General features: G+C 43.1%; 1 protein-coding gene across 12 annotated transcripts in view; it reads right to left on the bottom strand.

Annotated features, from left to right (window-relative positions):
- The window catches only part of Iqch (IQ motif containing H), a 195,928-nt gene that overhangs the window by 124,232 nt on the left and 50,416 nt on the right, over positions 1 to 21,280 (bottom strand). For all 12 annotated transcript variants that reach the window (XM_087561124.1, XM_087561125.1, XM_087561131.1 and 9 more), the window contains exons 6-7: positions 7,872 to 7,992; positions 4,800 to 4,928 (exon numbers count right to left, since the gene is read on the bottom strand). In XM_087561124.1, coding sequence (XP_087417250.1) covers positions 4,800 to 4,928; positions 7,872 to 7,992 — 250 coding nt within the window. The remainder of the gene's footprint in view (positions 1 to 4,799; positions 4,929 to 7,871; positions 7,993 to 21,280) is intronic.

Genomic DNA, 21,280 nt, shown 5'->3' on the forward strand with positions numbered 1-21,280 from the left:
AGGCCTGCCTGCCCAGTGGGAGCCACTATGCTGTGCAAGCATGTGGGAGAGAGATGGGAGAAGAGGAGGAGTAGGAGGAGACTGGTTTGAGCACCCTGAGGAGAGGTGGGACTGGAGACATGAAGACAGAGGAGCAGTCTGATGTGAGAGCCTGTGCTGCCACATGAGGCCATGGTGAAGTCACAGCTGGTGCTGGTGCTGAGGGCCATGTTTGTGTCTGTAGTCATGCAAACACAGGAGGATCTGTGTTGATGTCTATGGCCCCATATTACCACCAAAATCCACTTGGGCATTCCTGATCTGGGCTGCCTCCTGGAACCTTGCTGATGTCCAAGAGCAGTGCAGAGCTGTGTACTTGGGAGAGCAAGCCCTGCACCTCACCTGGGCAGCACAGCAAAGCTGGCCCTGGTAGTGAACACTGGTGAGTCAATTCCAAGAGCATGAGCATGGGAGAGCTGGCCTTGCCTCTTGCAAAATGTGGTATTGGGTGAGCTAACGGGGCAGTACTGGAGAGCTTGCCCTAGTGGTACATGCTGGAGAGATGGTGAGCTGGCCAACTCAGCTACCACCCAGGCCCAGATGCAGAGCTCTGCATCTATGAACTGCTGGAGTGCATGCACAGTCCAGTCCTGCAGATCCAAAGCCTCAGGATCTCCATGACACAGGGCAACAACAGGATATCTGAGAGGAATCCCAGTGAGGATCCAGTATAGATGGTGTAGTAGAGGCCAGAGGTCTTGAACCAGACCAATGACTCATTACAGTGAACATTACCAAGTAAAAATTTGTAGACTAAAGGGTATACTGTGTGATATACTGCAGTTTCCATGACAAGATGTTTTTGTTATTGTTTTGGTTTAGGTTTTGTTTATTTGTCTTTTATTTTTATTTTCTTTTTTTTGGGGGGGAGGTTATAAGGACAGACATCAGATATGAAGGAACAGGGAGATAAGTGGGATTGGGGTGCATAATGTAAAATTTTTAAAATTCAATAAAAAAGTTAAAAAATAAAATAATAGAAAATAAAAAGAAAAACTATTCCAATAACATTCTTCACAGAAGTAGGTATATTTCAGGTATCTAAAATGCATATAAAAGCACAAAAGAACCCACAAATAACAATTGTAGAATTATCACAATACGTGCCGTCAAACTGTTCTCCAGAAGCACAGTAACTAAAACAGCATGGCGCCATCAAAAAGCAGGCACAGAGGTCGGGAACATAGTTCTGGGAAAACAAACAAAAGAAACGAAAAGCAAGCAAGCAAACAAAACACTTGCTCAGCAAGCAGGAGAGTAGGAGTTCAGATCCTCAGAACTCATAAAAGTCAGGGAGGCATGATGGCCACCCATAATCCCAGGGCTCAAGATACAGAGACAGAGGCCCTCCTGAGCAAGGGAGCGAGTTAGACTCACTGGAATCATCTAGCTCAGCGTTCAGTGAGAGTCCCTGCCTCAGCAAATAGAGTGGCCTTTGCATATAAACATGTGCACCTGCAACACATGTGCCCCCCACAAACACAAGACACGTATGCACATCATGCACACATACATATAATTTTAAAAGACACAATAGAAGAACTAGAAATAAGCCTAAGCAGTTGCAACCATTTGATTCTTAACGAAGATGCCAAAGACAAGTATTGGAGTAAGATGGTCTGTTTACCAAACAGTGGAGGGAAAACTGCATATCCACACATAGAAGACTGAAACTAAAGCCCCACCCTTCACACTGTACAAATCTAAACCAAAATGGGTCAAAGACCTTAAAGTGCCTGAGACTTTGAACCTGCCTGAGGAAACCAGGAAAAACTTCAATATCTAGGCATGGGCAAGGGCTTTCTAGATAGCTAATATTTCAAGAAATAATAATAAAACATGACGAATGGGATTATATGAAATTACAAAGCTTTCTCACTGCAAAGGAACAATCCACGAGTGAAGAGACACTTTGCAGAATAGGATAAGATCTCTGCTCATCCAATAGGAGGCTCATGTGTACAGTGTATAAAGAACTCAAAAGATTGACAACGAAGGAGGAAATATCAGGTGAAACCATGGGGAATTGAGCTGAGGAGAGAGTTTCCAATCAAGTACCAGTGGCCCGTAAATACAGGGAAGGATGCTCAGTGACTCACTATGGGGGATCCAGGGAGGAAACAGGATCACCTATTCACAACTATGAGGATAGAATTTAGAGCAGACACTATGGAAAATAGTGTGGAAGTCCTTTAAAAAAAAAAAAAAAGAAACAGAAGTTCCGTATGATTCAGCCATATCACTTCTTGATGTATAAACAAAGGGCTCAGGATCAGCTTACTAGAGATATGCCTGTTTCTCCTTGAGCCAGCCTAGCTGCCTATTAAGAGATAATAGATTTAAACACACACACACACACACACACACACACACACACACACACACACATACACACCACATGGGTCCTACTAAGACATAAAGAAGAATAAAATTAGGTCATTTGCTAGAAGATTAATGGCACCAGCCTATTTCCTATGAAGACAAGGATTTCCTATTTTTCTCATATTAGGAGAAGCTAGGATACGGCGAAGATATGAATGATTGAAGATCATTGGTATGGAAAAGGAAGGGGGAAGGGAAGGCGTGGGGGACAAAAGAGTAATAACAGAAGTCTATATGACCAAAGTATATTGTATTCTTGCATGGAAATACTGGAATGTAACCAAAACAGCTACAAGCTGGAGGGTTCTTCTGAGTGGAAATATAAAAACCCAAAGGTTCCATCCTCTACTAGGTCATTCGTGTGACGCTTTTGAAGTTATACAACAAAGAACAGATTTTTGGATGCCAGGGACTAAAGGGGTATGGAAGGAAGTTGGTGGTGTTCTATCCACTTGATGATAGAAATATTCCACCTCACACCAGTCAAAATGGCTAAGATCAAAAACTCAGGTGACAACAGATGCTGACGAGGATGTGGAGAAAGAGGAACACTCTTCCATTGTTGGTGGGATTACAAGTTGGTACAACCACTGTGGAAATAAGTCTGGAGGTTCCTCAGAAAATTGGACATTGCACTATCTGAGGACCCAGATAACTCCTGGGCATATACCCAAATGATGCTCCAACATACAACAAAGACACAAGCTCCACTATGTTCATAGCAGCCTTATTTATAATAGCCAGGAGCTGTAAAGAACCCAGATGCCCTTCAACAGAGGAATGGATACAGAAAATGTGGTACATCTACACAATGGAATATTACTCAGCTATCAAAAACAATGACTTCATAAAATTCATAGGCAAATGAATTGAACTAGAAAATATCATCCTGAGTGAGGTAACCCAATCACAGAAAAACACACTCACTGATAAGTGGATATTAGCCCAAAAGCTCAAATTCCCCAAGATACAATTCACAGACCACATGAAACTCAAGAAGAAGGACGACCAAAGTGTGGATGCTTTAGTCTTTCTTAGAAGGGGGAACAAAATATTCACAGGAGGGGATAAGGAGGCAAAGTTTGGAGCAGAGACTGAAGGAATGACCATTCACCCCACCTGAGGATACAACCCATATATATACAGCCACCAAAACTAGATAATATTGATGAAGCCAAGAAGTGCATGCTGACAGGAGCCTGATATAGCTGTCTCCTGTAAATCTCAGCCAGAACATATCAAATATAGAGGCAAATGCTAGCAGCAAACCATTGAACTGAGAACAGGGTCTCTGTTGGAGAAAGGATTGAAGGAGCTGAAGGGGCTCACAACCCCATAAGAACAACAATACCAACCAACCAGAGCTCCCAGGGACTAAACCACCATCCAAAGAGTACACATGGACAGACCCATGGCTCTAGCTGCATATGTAGCAGAGGATGGCCTTGTTGGGCACCAATGGGAGGAGAAGTCCTTGGTCCTGCCAAGGCTGGAACCCCAGTGTAGGGGAATGTCAGGGAGTAGGGGGAAGGAGGGGTAGTTGGGGAGGGGGAACACCCTTATAGAAGAAGGGAAGGGAGATGGGATAGGAGGTTTATGGCTGGGAAAATGGGAAAGGGAATAACATTTGAAATGTAAATAAAGTATCCAATAAAAAAAAAAAGCCTCCAGCCTTGAATGAATCAGTACCCTGGCTGGGGACTAGCACATACCTCAGTGGGAGAGTGCTTGCCCACTATGGGCAAGGCCCTGTCTCATCCCCAGTACAACCTGATGATGGTATCATACTATAATATTCCAATAGTAATATTGTTAATACTGGGGCAAACTATGCAAAGAATTCTATTAGTTCTTACAAACATATGTGAATCTACAATTATCTCAATATAAAAAGTGTAATTTTTAAAAGGCACTATTAAAAAAGTCCAGTCAGAGTAGGAAAAACTAGTTTCAATATGTATAGCTGCATTGTAAAGATTTGCATTGTAAATGTATGAGTTATGCCCTCCCTAAGAACAGGAGGACAAAACTCGTCTAATTAAGCTAGTGCCTTCAATCACATCACAAAAGGACACTCAAGCAGCAGACAGTAGAGTATCTTTCAATTTCAGTGCTTTGATTTTAATTTTTAGATCTTTACTATTTTTGTCTTGTTTCCCCAACCAAACTGCAAGACCTTGAAAATACCAACTTCCCAACACACAGTGCATAGGCTCTCCATGGTTAGCCTCAGTTGCTCTGTGTGTTCAAATAAACTCAGGATGCCTTAACTCTCACCTTGTTCTATTACTGAGGACTAAAGGTCTAGCAGTCTGGGTTTCAAGGGGGAGACCATTTCGGCAGGATCCCAGCTAAGCGCAGAGGTGTGAGTGTCTTACCTGTTATTGATACCTTCCGATGCTCATCAAAGCTATGCAGAGGAAGTGCTTGGGGTTTAATGGGTGGATTCTGAAAGGTAATCCTTGCTGCTGGGGGGATCAGCCCTCGTTCGATCATACTTAAGATCCCTAAAAGGAAGGTTAGCACACAAGGAAGCATGAGTTGGACTCTAAGCAAGTGTACCAAGTCTGAGCTCTATGAATTGCACAACAGTAACGTAGCATCATTCATCATCTCATTTGTAAAGGTGCATTCTGGGGCCTTCATCTTCTGCATGAAAACCAGCTATAGCACACTTTAAGCTTAATATGCTAACCCAAGGGGAAAACCATTTCCAATTGCAGTGATATGAAATCAAATTGCACTAAGATAATTTCATTTTTCGGTAGAAGTATAATTTCAAGACAAACTAAAACTTCCTTATACTTATGGCACTTTCAATCACTGGTGACTTTATTGCACTTTCTGAAATTCAGGGATATGAGGCATACATTCTTAATAACTAAGGTGATCTTTTGTTCCAAAGGAAAGAAAACCTGTGTACTTGAACCGATATACCCAATGTTCTAATCATTCATATTTTGTTAAAAAATTATCTGTAGACATCCTTATATCACCAGAAGTTATGAAAGCCAGACTGGATCTGACTATATTAGAGCCACGTTAGTAATTCATGAAACTGATGTACAATTTCTTGTCATCAGCAAGGCTGCCACCAAGTCTTTTTAAGGCCAAGACACCTTGTTAACGAGTAAACAGGTAAATAATTATACAAAGCCTCGTGTTAGGGACAGACCTTTTCTTACAATGGGTCTATTGTCTATTGTTTTGATGTCAGAAACCCAGAAATCTGGAGACTACCTGCCATAAATTTCTGATAGGGCTTAAGTTTCTTATGCTCGTATACAATAGAGAGAAAATTGAAGAACTTTCTACCTCAATAAATTCCTAGCACATAAACTAAAACTGAGCTAGACTAAGTTGAAGAAATTGGCACTCCTAAGAGGGCCTGAGACTGCTGCATTTGCTCTGGGAGCCGTGAGGACAGTTACACTGCTATTAGACATGTCGGTCTGGTGTCACAGCAGAACACCTGCTAAAGGGCTGAACAGTCAAAGACTTCACCCGTAAAAGAATCATTCCTAGAGAAGTCTCATTTGCATACTGCACAATCACTTGTGGGAGGGTTTTTTTTTCTGATTGTAGGCAAAGGTTTCCAATCCCTGTCCCTGACCTGCCCAAATAGTCAAGATTAGAGCCGGAGGATCTGAAGTCCTGAAGCTCCCATAAGGCATGTCTGTGCCCTGATGTCAGGGCTAAGCGGCATTGGTTTCTTTAAGCCCTCTGAGATCAGTCAGGTTTCTGCTTTCGTACCACCAGAACTGAACGAGCTCTGTATGTTACAATGGTAAGTGCTTTGTTTTCATAAATATCTTTACTGTCCATACCCATTCCCATGTGTAAGAGCTGTGTGTGCTTTCCAGGGGAGAAAACTAGATTCTGGTCTGTGCACTATGACACCAGTATTTCAACCACTGACTCTGTGGAGAGCTTCATTTCTTAGATTTTTCCAGATAATTCAAGAACCCCTGAGGATTCCTGTTGATGTGGCTGCTGCTCATCTCTCATGCTGAACTCATGCAGAGCTGGAGTGGGTCTTAAATGTCACTTAAAGGCATCAGCCCCCTGAAAATCCACACATTTCTGTGACTTGTGCTTTCTTGACACTAATATTACTTTGTACAATAACCAGACATATGATAAGCACTCCATAAATACATGAGAATGAATTGATTGATTAATTACACATATGATAGGCCAGGTGTTCTCTGGTGGATATATAAGTTTCTTTCCCTCTGCACCAGTTGCCTTGATCCTAGATTCACCTTTGTCTTACAGTGATTTCTATCTGCAAAAGCAAGGGCTGATTCATTCACTCATCCTAATTTCACCTAGGAGAAAATACAAACTCACTAGTGTTACTTAGTGTTCTGTGGACAGTAGTGGTATATAAGGTACTAGAATGTGTAAGCCACAGAACTTCTCACAGCTAGCAAAGAAATAATGACAACTGAGGGAAACTTAACAAATTCAGAGACATTGCATGCAGGGGTATCCACTACCAGCAAAGGTCAGCAGACAAGACACAGAGCTAAATGCCAGAGGACATTGAGTCTCCAGTACCACGGGAATGGTTTAGAACCAACTCTGGGTCCTGATTACTCCAAACAGACAGGAAGTGAGATAAGATCGTCTCGCTCCTTTATATCTGAGTTAGGAAAGGAAAGTCACTTAGCCCTTCTTTAACGTTCCAGTCAATCAAATGATCTAAGGGAAACTAAGAGGACTACAGAAGACACAGATACCCAATCCTCATCCATTCACTTACTCAGTCAATTCACAGTCACCCACACAGTCCTGGGCACCATAGATACCAAGGTAAAGATGATACAGTCTTTTCTTATTAGAAGTCCAATAGTTTATTACAGGAGACTTTAAAAGGGCTAGAGAGCTGGCTCAGAGGACACAGGTTCAGTTCGCAGCACCACATGGCACTCACAACCACCTGCACTCCAGTTCCAGGATTCCCAACACCATCTTCTGGCCTCAGAGGGCCCCAGGCATGCATATGGCATACAAGCACAAACACATCCAGGTAAACACTCATATATGTAAAATAATAACTAATAAAAATTTAAAAAACACCAGTTACATTATCTCTGGCTCATGGTTTTGCATAGCAGTCTTCTTAAATAACATTAAAACAATTAGAAGCCCATCAGAAACTATTTAGAAAATAGTAACTCCTAATTATATCATATAAACATGATAATCATTTTAATACACAACACCAACACCTAAGTCAATATTAAATTCATGAAATGATGGACTGAGAAGTAGAAAAGGCTCTGGTGGTCACCTAGTCTTGGGTGAAGCTCATCCCAGGTGAGAACCTGACTTGTCTGAGATCACCTAAGAAACTTAGTGCCTAAGCTATTCCAATTCAGGCCCCTATTCCTTCTCAAGGCTCCCACCTTTCCATCCCTAAGCGTGGCTGGACCATCACTAACCTTTACTGGCATCCTTTTGCAAGACAGGTATGGGGATAAAATGGGGGTCAGTGCGATGACTGGATGGCAGAACTGTGAGGTTGGAGATCGTGGACCCTTTTCTTACCCGCCGAACCTTATCCTGTGTGATTAAAAAAATGTTGTTAGCTGACATTTTTGCCTTCACAATGAACACAGTTTTCTTCTTGTGAGCAATAAATAAGATTATGAATAGTTTCATTAAGTTTTAATAAAGTAGCAATACCATCTCTAATTTTATTGCTCCTGAGTACCCTATGCTACTGTCTACTGTCAGGATTTTGTGTAATTTAAAATAGTTAATTAAATCCAATTAACATGTGGTGATTTCCACTATGCAAATTCAGTGTAGTAGTTAATAAAGGACTATTAAGATTTTGTTCAATTTTAATGACTACAATATAAAAGTACTAAATCTTGACATGGGAGGTTTTGAATACAGCAAAGTTGTACACAGGCAGATTTCCCAGGAAATAAATAAGAGAGTCTTGAGGTTATAAACACTAGCTGGAAGGCACTTCAGCTGGTCGTAACAGGTTAAGTGTGAACTGTTGAAATCTACAGCTAGGATAAAGGAGCAATGTCGCCATCAGTCACAAAGATAACCACCACTCCTAGAGTCAAGAATGCTCTCATGGTACTGATGAAATAGCAGTTGGATCTATTTAGTTTAGATTTTAAACATTGCATGCTTTGCATATAAGTCACATTTAATTGTATAGTTCAAGTACACTGTTTTTACCTTGATCATGGGAAGCTGTAGATTACTGGGACCCTCAGCAGGAAGAACTCCACTCTCTGGTGTTTATAAACTAATTTAAAATTTCAAGTTATGGGGCTGGGGATTTAGCTCAGTGGTAGAGCGCTTACCTAGGAAGCGCAAGGCCCTGGGTTCGGTCCCCAGCTCCGAAAAAAAGAACCAAAAAAAAAAAAAAAAATTTCAAGTTATTTTTCAAACCTTACTTAATTTGCATAGCTTCCAGGAGAACTAGGTAATGGTTTACTACTTAACTTATGAAGCTCTCAAAGCACAGAAGTTAGTGGATTTGCTTCGGGATACACATATACTGAATGTTTAGTTTGTCCATCTAAAACGAATCCGGTTTTCTAACAGGACCATGCTATTGACCTCAGCTGTACTACACCTTCCTGCCCATTAGGCTTAAGGAGAGAAAAGGGAATGTTTCTTCTAATCACAGAGGTAGAAAATCACCTTATGGTTTAAATATTAGCTGAGCAAAGTTTTAGGGTTCCCCTGCCAGGATGGAGTACTGAGGGGCAACAGAAAAGCAGCATCCCCTGTACACGCAACTCCTCATGGTGCTCAATGAGCAGGAACAAGAATTGTTCTTTTTTGGTGCTATGGATAGAATGCGGTGTCTTGTACACGTTAGGAGAGCACTATCACAGAGCTACACCCCATTACTTCAAATAATAACTAAGGAAAAAGGTGTGTGTGTGTGTGTGTGTGTGTGTGTGTGTGTGTGTGTGTGTGTGTGTGTACATGAGCAGGTCTGGGATAATATCAGGTAACCTCCTGGATTGCTCTCTACTCTACTCACTGAGGCAGGGTCTCTTGCTGAACCCAGAGCTCACAGATTTGGCTTGCTAGCCAGCTCACCCATGGGATGCCACTTCTGCCTCCCTGGGATTATAGGCTTCCTCTGTAGCTGTCTGGCTTTTATATAGGTTCTAGAATCCTCACCCCAGCGCTCACACTTGAGAACACTAGTACTTTATCTAGTGAGCCATCTCCCTTACCCTCAAGTAGCATGTTAAGAGGGGACAGTAGGCAGGAAGTGCTGCCAGTTGCCTTCAGGTGAGTTCCAGGGAAAGGCAGGTGTGACTAGCCTTTCCTCAGCTGCAGTGGGGACTGCAGGACAGTCTAACAGAGCTCAGGTTATGAGGTAAAGGGGCTACTCTGCCTTTCCTTTAGCTCTCTTCTCTCCTCCCCTCGATCTGAGTTGCTTCTGGGATCTCCTCCTAATCTGAGAGACTGAGATAATGACCCACTGTATTGTAACTAGAACTGGCATATGTGTGACTGAGGACATCCAGTATCAAAAGGAATGGATCTCTTATCTGTCTGGCAGGTATCAAGGTCAGGGAAGTGAAGGTAAATTGAAGGAAGAGAGAGAGATTCCACTTCAACAAAACTGTCAAGCTCGATGTCGAAGTGAAATAGAGGCTTGGCAGTTTCGGGACACAGAGCATAATTTATCTGGATTTTCTGAAAGCCTTTTATAAAGAACACCTGACAACTGGCTTTTGAAAGCTAAAGCAGAAAGATCCAGTATAAAATACATCACTAGGAACGACACAAAGGAGAGGCTGAGGGGCAGGAAACAGACTCTGCCCTGCAGCCAGCAGATTCGTATGCTGCTGTCTTCAGTCCCTTACACCGTGCCGACAGCAAGTACGGATGCTGATGGTGGGCGAGTGGATGGGATACAAGAGAGGGCTACAGATTACAGAAAATAAATTCCTCATGGTGGCTAAATAAGAAGCACCTGCCCACTCTGCTGCCTTTTCCGATGGCAAGGGCAAACACTTGTATGAGCAGGGTTGGAAGGAAAATGTAGCAGATGTCAGCATTTACTGAGCACTTACTATGTAACACTAACTTTAATACGATGATCATTAAATTTTATGAACAATGGGGAAGCCGAGGACTAAGGGGGTTTAGAAGTGGGAGTGGTTTTAGTTCTGCCTGGTGCTGTGATGGAGCTGAGGTATTGGAACCTTGTATTGGAACCACTCAGGGAGTCTCTGGAAAGCACTGCTGTCTGAGCACCCATCCTGGGCAATTAAATCGGAACAGTTTAGTTCATGCTCAGGCCTTGGTATTTCTGTAAGACTCCCTGGGCACACTGTTATGTGCAGTCAGGGTTATGATGTAGTAGTGTGGATGATATTTAAACATCTTAAAAGAGGCATTGAGTTACAGGATGGGTTAGAGGATACAGTTATAGGTGGAGTGCTGCAACCAGGAGAGGTCTGGGGGTTGCATAAGTGTGGACCTGCTGCTGCATGAGTGACAGGTAAAATGGGCTGAGAGAAATGCCAGCTCCAAGCTGGCTTTGAGAACACGCCAATCCCTAGCAAGTCCTACCCGCACTGCCTCTGGAGGCTCCTTATGCTGTGATTACAGTGTAAGTTACAGAGCATATGCTTTGCAGCTTGTAAGATATGCACACCTTCATACACTGACATAATATGAAATATAATTATTCAATTATCATATAAACAGAACAATGCCCTTTACATACAGTCTTTCATTATTATTTCTAAAACTGTATTTCAGCACTTTATTACTTTGTCTAAATCTTCTAAATTAGCTTAGAATTTTTGAAATTTAAAAAAGGGGGTCCCAGGGCTCCAGCTCAGCAGCAGAGCGCTTGAGTCATGTGTATGAAGCCCTCAGATCAGTCCCTAGCATTGGAAAGAAAGGAAAGCTGAAGGGAGACGCAGCAACCATAGTCCTGTGACTTAGAATCGTTAATCGGAAAGCTCACCCTGTTCCATCGCTCTGGGAGAGATGCTATAAAGGTTCTGAAATGTGGAAACATGAAGATAAAGTGGAAGGAAGCACAGCAACTTTCATTAGGAGACCCGTCCTCTTTGGTATCTTTGTAACAACTGATATAGTGATGTATAATAAAGGTATGCATATTATATTATTAAATTTAATTTGACATGGATTTAAGAGGAAAATGGTCTGAATTAAAAACATCAAACTATGTTGTCATTATTATTATTATTACTATTATTTTTATTATTTTGAGAGAGACTCAGTAGCCCAGGTTGGTCTTGAACTTACAATGCCATTAAGGATGACCTTGAACTTCTGATGCTCTAGCTGGAGATACAGGCATGTGCTACCATTTCCAGTTTATGTTTTACCTGGGATTGAACATGGGTTTGTTCATGCTAGGCAAGTATTCTTCCACCTGAAATCCAGTCCTAGCAGCAACAAATTAGTAGAGCTTACCAAATATTCCTCTATCCCAGGATTCCTTTATACAGGCAATTATTTTCTCTTAAAGGAGCAAAATAGTGGGCTGAAGTATAAACTTAAGGGTTCTTTGAAAAGTCGGTTGTGTTGGATGGTGTTTTGCTGGGACAAACACGTGAAGGAGTGTTTAGCTGAAGTGGACACAGATAAAAGCCTAAGGCTGACTTGTGATGGAACATTTAGCTGAAGCAGACACCAGAGAGGACATAAAGGATGGTTCACTGATGCATGTACTGGTCTGCCTTACACTGCATAGTTGAGCTGCATTTGTTGGGACTCCATAGAGAGAAACACGCCAAAAATAATCTGGTGGTGTGCTGCAGTTTCTTGCCACTTCCACAGACTCAGGCTGTTTGGCCAGGTGATGTCATTTGAGCTAAGACCCATGGAGGTCACGTGATGTTTGGAGGGCGTATAACTAGAACTTGATGGACAATGACAGAGGCTGAGCTTGGCTTGCTTATAGAGCTAGCTGTGCAGTGCTTGTTGGTCTAGAGTCTTTGCTGATCTTTGCTTAGTTGAGAGAGGCACAGCCTAGAACTTTTCCTGGATTCCTCCAGGTCCCTCCTGCTGACTTGTGCCTAGGCTGAGGCCCGGCTGTTTCTGCTAGGTTGTGCCACCACTACTGATTTGTCTGCTGTTCTAACTCTACTGAACTGGACTGCTGATGTATCTGTGAAGTGTTCGCAAGTGGATCCAGCTGCCACTGTCTGCTAACCTGTGAACTGAGCTGCCAATTTCCAGATTACACAAACAGGAATTGCTCCAAAGAACCTTTCTAAACAGGTCAATTGCCCCCATGTCCTTTCTTTTCCACTACTGGTGGGTGGTGGGCTACAAAGGAGGTTAAAGTGTTTAAGAACCATCATTAAAAATAAGTTTTGGGGGTTGGGGATTTAGCTCAGTGGTAGAGCGCTTGCCTAGGAAGCGCAAGGCCCTGGGTTTGGTCCCCAGCTCCGAAAAAAAGAACCAAAAAAAAAAAATAGGTTTTGAAAAACTTAAAATGACAGCAGACATTTCAGGCATGTGAGCTCTATGCAGGCTGACTGCCAGCATTGGAAACAACACTGTGAGCTGGCTGCTGAGGTCTGAATGCTCTGAGAGGTGACTAGGTCATGAGGATAGACTTCAGAGGCCTTTATGGAAATGGTTCCAGTGAGTGGCCTCACTGTGTGAGACACAATGAGAAAGTAGCCTCCCAAGTCAGAAAGCAGGTCTCCACCAGTTGCTGAATCTAAGAACCTTGACTTTGAACTTCCCAGAAATCTGTTTCTGTTGTTATGAACCATCAGCTTTGTGGCATTTTGTTAGTGACTGAATGGGCCAAGATGCCATGTTCTGATGAAACTCTATTCACAAGAGCAGGTGGCTAACACCTAGGCAATACTTTGCTGACTCATGCTATACAGCTGAATAGTGCTTATTATGAAAGATGCTAAATTATTTTTGCATGAGTAACCATGGATAGAACAGCCTAACTTCAGAAGACAGGGCATCAGAGTTCTTGCTTCACCCAGCTGCTTTTTTTCCTCTCTCAATTTCAGAGTACTTTTACACTGGTTAGTCCTACAACATTCACATTCTACTTTGACTCTATAGACACCAGTATTTGCTATCCATACAAATGGGTCAGATGTTCATCAACAGTCATTTTCATAGCCCTTTACACTATAGCTTCTTGTTTTGGTTGGTAGGCTACCTTAAGCCATCAATGGTTCTATCCAGCAAGGTACATAGGTATCTTACCTGCCTTTACACCTGAATTACATCTGGGTTTATTATTTTTTATTTCAAAACTATGTGAACACTACACTGTTACTCTTGATGGTAAATATTGTGAACTCTAATACCAACATGTATTTTTACTCTTTAGAGATGATTCCTTACTTCCTACATGTTGAAACATTCTTCATCTTTAAAGCAAAGATACTTAACTAAAGTAATTTGTTTTAAATATTCTATGTCAGACTTCTCTGGGGTTCTGCTTTCTTCCCAGCAGCATTTCACCCCCTCTTTACTTTGAGAGCTTTTTCTTATATCAGTGAATATCTTCTCTTTTATTTGCTAGATTCTCCATTTTCGGGACGCCAAATGTTCTTACATATTGCTCATCTTGGCCTTTCATATTATGGTACCTGTGTGTCCCTTAGGGCCTGTTTTCCTTTCAAACATGACATTCCAATTTTGCCTGAGTGCATGGCTATCCAATTATGGATCACATTTTTCAGTATTCCACGGGAATAAATGGGGCATGTGACCAAATTCATGCTAATCAGATTCGAAGAGTCCCTCTAGGTCACCTCCTCAGAAGGCTTTCCCTTGGGTCTCTTCATACTTCTCATAAGCTGACAAGTGGAGAGGAAACAGCTTCTGCCATAAGGTAGACTATCCTGTAAAGGAGTGAAGGAGGGGACAGGAGAGGTGGCATCATGGGCCACTGCATCATGGCTCTACATGGAGTGGAGCCAGACTTGGGTTCTCCATGAACTGTTCTGCAAATGAGAGATAAATCTTTAAAGGTGTTGTCCACCTTTTTCAATATTGCAGCCATGCAGTTTGCAGCAGAGCAATGGGCATCAGTTAGCACCTGATTGATTTCTTTGTCTCTTTCCTGTGCGTATGCTGTGCTCACAGGCTTTCTTCCATGTCGGTATTTCAGTGTGCTGTAGTGTGTGTTCTCCTCCTTCTATTTATAGTTTATTTATTAGTTCCATAAAGTATTTTTGTATTCAATTTGTTTCTGTATGTCTGCAATCTCCCTCTTTGTTTTATTCCACTATTTTATCATCCTGTGTTTGAGTTCCCATTTTACCTAATTTATGTTATCAAGCTGTGCTATTTATTACATGAAGAAATTATGAAAAAATCCTTATGTTCTTGAGTTACGATTTTTTAGACTGTCTTTTTGTGGCCTGGAGTTCTCCCTCCTCCCTCCTTTCCTTTGCTCTTGTTAGCTATGAGTAAGATACGAACACAGAGAAAATATGCCAGTCATAACCCACATCGGGATGGCATCCTTCCTTCCCTGTGCACAGCTGAGCAGCTTGCCCAGGTATCCTGCTTGCTTCAGTGAGCTGCCTTCTCCCCCTTTCCTGTACCCATGTGTGACCTGAAATGACCCCTGTCCTGCCCACTGGCATATGTGACCTGAGATGACCCCTGTCCTGCCCACTGGCATATGTGACCTGAGATGACCCCTGTCCTGCCCACTGGCATATGTGACCTGAGATGACCCTTGTCCTGCCCACTGGCATGTGTGACCTGAAATGACCCCTGTCCTGCCCACTGGCATATGTGACCTGAGATGACCCCTGTCCTGCCCACTGGCATGTGTGACCTGAGATGACCCCTGTCCTGCCCACTGGCATGTGTGACCTGAGATGACCCCTGTCCTGCCCACTGGCATGTGTGACCTGAGATGACCCCTGTCCTGCCCACTGGCATATGTGACCTGAGATGACCCCTGTCCTGCCCACTGGCATGTGTGACCTGAGATGACCCCTGTCCTGCCCACTGGCATATGTGACCTGAGATGACCCCTGTCCTGCCCACTGGCATATGTGACCTGAGATGACCCCTGTCCTGCCCACTGGCATGTGTGACCTGAGATGACCCCTGTCCTGCCCACTGGCATTTGTTCTGCTTTCTCACTGGGGCTGCTGAGTGGAGACCTGAGTAATAAACCATTGAAAATGTGCTCAGGCTGCACCAGCTTCAGGAGGGAGAAGTGAGATTTTGTTTCACTTTTAAAATTAAGTGTTCTAATTTCAGACTTTGTTTATAAAGCAAGAACTTCTATTAGTATTTGACATCATGATATCCTGAATTTATCTAATTCAAGTTCATATAAGATTCAGCCCTACTGAAGGGGAAAGTATGTGGTAAATTCTACAACGTTTTTCCTACTACAGGTCAATCCAGTACTCCTCTGAGTGTGCTCATGCCTCAGCAGAGAGCCTCCTGCTGCTGCTGCGGGTTCTGAGGAAAGTTGGGAAGCAGGCACCTGCTCTCCTGAAGACTCAGAGTGATGCATGTTGGCTGTGACTACAGGTGGCCCAGTGGCAAAAACTGGCTTGAGCCTTTTTTGCCTGTGTCCCAATTTTGTAGGACAAATACATCCACATGAATCCACAGAATCATGTATTCCAGGGAACATTATTATTTCGAGGGACGAAGATCCTCTGGAAAATAGTTTGTAAAAAGGGTTTATTCTGGTACAGGATTAATGCCCAGATGACAAGTATGTTGCTATAATCTGCAAATGTTTGGGTATCCTGCAAAGTTAAGAAATGGGTGATACCTTTATTAACAGCTTGGAACCCACTGGATCAGGTTTCTGATGGACACAAACTAACAAAACTCGAGGAGACTTTTGTTGCTATTTTCCCTGCCACCTCTGATTCCATCTTTCTGGCTCTCCAAGAGAACTAACTGGGGAGCCCCCACCCACCCACCCCCGTAATCCCTGGGGAATAACTGCTGCCCTCTCACCCACTTCCCCACTGCATCTCCTAGAAGGAGAGCCACATGCCTGGGAGCAATGCGCAAGACTGAGTTTGAAAGCAGCCCTGACAGCCAAGGTCTAGGAAAGGCTGTGTGTGCCATTCACCCTCACCGTCGTTGATATCTAGTCCCTCGCTCCACAATGCCGTGCCCATCTGTAGGCGCTCTTGTTTAAATACTGGCCAGAGCCACAAGTGAAATGAGGTTTGGTTCTCATTTACCTCATGCCAGCAGCTGGGTTGGCGCACAGCTTTGCTGGGCCCCTTTTCTGGAGCTTGGCATCCCTTCCACAGCAGTACTGAGACGTGTACTTCAGTGTCTCCACCAGGCTTCCCATCCTTTCTCCAAGCACCACTAAAGGCTGGGAGGAGGCGCCTAAGCCAACACCAAGACTCAGTGCTCTGACCAAGCAGGGGATTTTGCTGACGACAACAGAGAGTTAAACTCAAACACAAATCAGGGCAATATAAAAATATATTAAGTCAATTTAGCAGTGAACTGGACTTTATGGAATATAATTCAGTCATCTTAATGTCATATGTGTGCATAGAGTTTGTCCTTGGGTTGGAGAGATGGCTCAGCGGTTGAGAGCACTGGCTGCTCTTCCAGAGGTCCTGAGTTCAATTCCCAGTAACCACACAGTGGCTCACAACCATCTGTAATGGGATCCGATGCCCTCTTCTAGTGTGTCTGAAGACAGTGACAGTGTACTCATCTACATAAAATAAATAAATAAATCTTAAAGAAAAAAAGTATGTCTTTTTTGTAGTTTCTCTTAGAATATAGCTTTTCTAACATCTGAACTTTATTGTCAAAATATATCTCAAATGAGAGATTCCTGCTTATGACATGGATTGGTCAGATAGCTGACCCTGTGTGGTCGTTTCTGATGTGACAGATGGAAGTCCAAGTATTAAATGTGACAGGCGGTAAGAGCGCTGGGGACAGGAGGCCCGGGACAGCCCTGAGCAAGTGCACTGCTGAATGCACCAGTCAATAGCAAAGGGTGCGGTGACACCTTCAGCAAAGTTGACCTTGGCAGGGATGCGGGGACCCGCAGAACCAGTGTGAACAGTGCGGAGGGGAAGATGGAGGCTTGCTAGCCAGCTAATCTAGCCAATCAGTGAGTGGCTCTGTCTCAAAAAAACAAGCTAGCAAAGCAACTGAGGAAGACACCCAACATCAAGCTCTGGCCTCCTTTCGGTCACCACACACACATGAACCCACATACATTTACACCTGAAATATGCCTACACGTATGTATGCACACGAACACATATACAATGCTTTCTGCAATTAGAATAGAAGACACTGTCACTGTGCCTGTTTTTCTGTTTTCCGTGTCATGGATTGATGCTCCCAAATGAGGGAAGAGCAGCAGGAAGTGTCAGAACTGAGAGGTCGGATCCAGAAGCCACCCTAGACATGATTCAGCCCCCAAGTCACAAATGAACAATGAATGCCCAAGGAATAGAAATAATCTGTCCAGAAATCACATAGAAATTCAGAACAGCTACAGTGCCTGAGCCTGTATGAGCATGGGCTTTACTTACCCTCATACACACATGGGCATTGTTAATAGGTTATAGTACTTAAAAAAAAAAAAAACCTTTCTTTGTCTAAGTTAAAAATGGTTTTAATTTTTAAGCATTTTCTATTTTTTTCTTTCCTTAGAAAACATTTAATTACCTCCATTTGGAGTTTTCTTTGGCACAGGGTACAAGGCTAGGATCAGACTCAACTCTGGTTTTCCAAACTTCTCCAAGCCCCTGGTAGCTGCTGGCTGGCAAACACCCCTCCCCTCACTGGTTTCCAGTGCCACCCCTACCACACAGAGGGAAATAATCTGCGCTCACTTTTCTATTCCATTGATCTGATAATTTTCTATCCATAGAGCATCATCATAATTACTGTAATCCTGTCATGCTTTAGGAAGTGGGATGGAAAGTACACCTTCATTAATCTTCCTCAGGGGGAAAGAGTTCCTTTGGTCATTTACTCCTCACAATAACAAATATTGGCAAATTTAAAAGAATTAACATTTCACTCAAACAAAATAAAGCTCCTATGACTTTTCACTGGAATTACATTAGATATGGAGATTAATGCTGACATGGAGATTAATATTGAAAGACCGCCATGTGGACAGCCGGCATTTCTGTTCAGGAATATGGATCTGCACCCACTTATTCAAGGTTCTTAGATGTCACTCCTTGGAGTTTCCGAGCTTTGTTCACAAAGGTCCTGTCCTTTCTGTCTTAGCGTCTTTTCTAGGTACATTTGCACTTCATATGAGAGAGAAAAGAGGAGGGAGGAGGGGAAGAAGGGAGGGGAAGGGGAAGAAGTAAGGAAAATAAATCTACTGAAACATTTCCAATGTCTGTCTCTGTGTAGGACTGAGGTCATATAGCTTTTTGTCATTTTACATTTTCTGACACGTTTTCCTCAATGACAAAGTGAAAAAGTCTCATAATCAGAAAATCATGCATCAGGGGCTGGAGGGAGGCTCAGCGGCTAACAGCACACGTTGCTCTTCCAGAGCATTCATATTCAGGTCTTAGCACCGTGTCAGGAGACTCACAAACACCTATAACTCCAGTTCCAGGAGATCCAATGCCTCTGTCCTCCAGGGTCATCTGCACTCACACACATATGTACATGTGCACTCACATACATACACACATACACACACAACTAAAAGTAAAGTAAAATCATGTATTAGAATGGCCAAAGCTTTGCTTCTTAATGTCAACTGCTATGTGGAGCACCTGGGCTCTGGGCTCACTCCCAAGAAGCAAATCCTAGGATTATGCTACAGCCACCTAAGGGAAGTGGTATGTGGGCTGGAAGCCGGGAGACAAGAAATACCATGTAAAATATGCCTATGAAACTAGACCCTCCCCACCTCCCCACTTGTCTGCGGAAGCCGTCCTGGTCAAATGTTCAGTTTGATTATATTAAGTTAAATAAATCATTCAGTAAGTACTGTCCATGCATAAGTGCTCTCTGCAAAGACTGTAGAGGATATGAAAGTGGAAAAACATGGCTCATGCCAGTCAGGAGGGCTAGTAAGAGGAAAAGAAGTCAGCTCACTCATTCATTAAAGCAAGCCGTGATGATCTAGGCAAGGGGAAATTAACTCTACCTAAGAGACCTGGATAGATTTAAAAAAATTCTTGTGTGCATATGCACATTTGTGTGCATGTGTGTACACACCTGTACACAGCACTTCCTACTGAGCCATCTGGCAGGCCCTAGCAAGCCCTGGAAGATAATTTTTTGGTCCAAAAGAACATCCTACAAAAGTAGTCAAAGGAAGTATGTGGCATTCCATGACTTAAACTAAGCTAACATGGCATATCTCAATCCCACAGGTCTCAAACCAATTGTCATCAGCCAAATCCACATAAGTTAACAGTGTGTTTGCGTCTAACCATTCTGGGCATCATGTTCCTGCTCTGAGGAGGTTTATAGTCTAGACAGGAAAGTTCCCCTTATCTCATGTCTTGGGTTAATTCTTTCACTGCTGTTTCAGACAAAGAGAATTTTTTTCATCAAATTCTTAAGTTCCCATAGGGTCTGGGAACATCCGAATGCAGCCACTGTACATGTCTAGGCCCTTTAGCAAGAGGCCCTTCAGCAGCGATTATGGATGAGAGGCTGTAGTCTGGGTCTAGGGGAAAATGGGGAGAGAAGAAGCGTTGATTACCAAAAGATCTCTCTCAAGAATATTCATATGGACTATTTCCTCTGGAATTTTATCGTTCTCATCATTCTCTTCATTCTAAAGGCTCTCCCCATTCTCCAGACAGTGTAGTACTGAGGTAGGAAGTAGATGTGACCAGTGATATGTCCACCCTGCCCCAAATCAAGTGTTAAAAAGAAAAGTAAAGTGCACAATCAATGTGTCTAGCTCTGTGCAGAAATCATTTTAAATACTAGCCACCCGCCCGTGCTCTGATCACTGTTATTGAAGACTCAGGAGGCCAGCTAAAGGAAAGTATGTGCAATGGTTTGAATGAGACATGTTCTCGTTGGCTCATTATTAACACATGGTCCCCTGTTGGTGGAGTTATTTGTGGAAGTTATGGAACTTTTAGGAGGTGCATTCTAGCTGAAGGAAACATCACTGGAGGGGCCCTTGGGAGTTTATAGCCTCACCCTCTTCCAGTTAGCTCTCCCCACTCCCTGTGCTCAGTAGAGAGGGTGAGATGTGATCTCTCAGGTCTTTCTCCTGCCACCAGACAGGATGGAGCTGGAAACCACAGCCAACTCTTCGTCTCTCCTTGGGAATGATGTTTTATCCCAGCAACAGAAAAGTAATTAAGACAGAAGCCAATGGGAAGCAGTGGCCAGGAGCACAAGCACAGCATTCTCATCTGTCTTTCTCCCACCTATTAATGACATAATTGGATCAAGAGACTTAGCTTCTTGGAGCTAAAGATTCTTCCTTAGCATCTTTTAAGTTAGTTTTAGTTTACAAGTATGGGTGCTGTGCCTGCATTTCTATGCAGCATATGTGTGTCTGGTTGCCACAGAAGCCAGAAGAGGGCATCAGATCCCCTAGAACTGGAGTTACAGACAGTTGTCAGCCACTATGTGGGTGCTGGAAGTTGAAAGTTGGCTCTCTGGAAGATGGATCAGTGCTCTTAACTGGCTGAGCCATCTCTCCAGCCCTGAGCTGAAGGTGCTTAACCAGTCCAAATGTGACACCATCACCCATTATTCCATAGGGCCTACGGTGGTATCAGGAGCTGGGCAAACACAATTCACACAGCCAATCAAAGTAGATTGTAGAGATTACTATAAAGGCCAAGTCAGTCAGGATCTCTGTGTCCACAAGGCACTTGCTTTCCAAGGGTGGAGTCATAGC

Source organism: Rattus norvegicus, chromosome 8 (genome assembly GCF_021556685.1).
Source record: "Rattus norvegicus strain SHRSP/BbbUtx chromosome 8, alternate assembly SHRSP_T2T, whole genome shotgun sequence".
Classification (NCBI taxonomy): domain Eukaryota; kingdom Metazoa; phylum Chordata; class Mammalia; order Rodentia; family Muridae; genus Rattus; species Rattus norvegicus.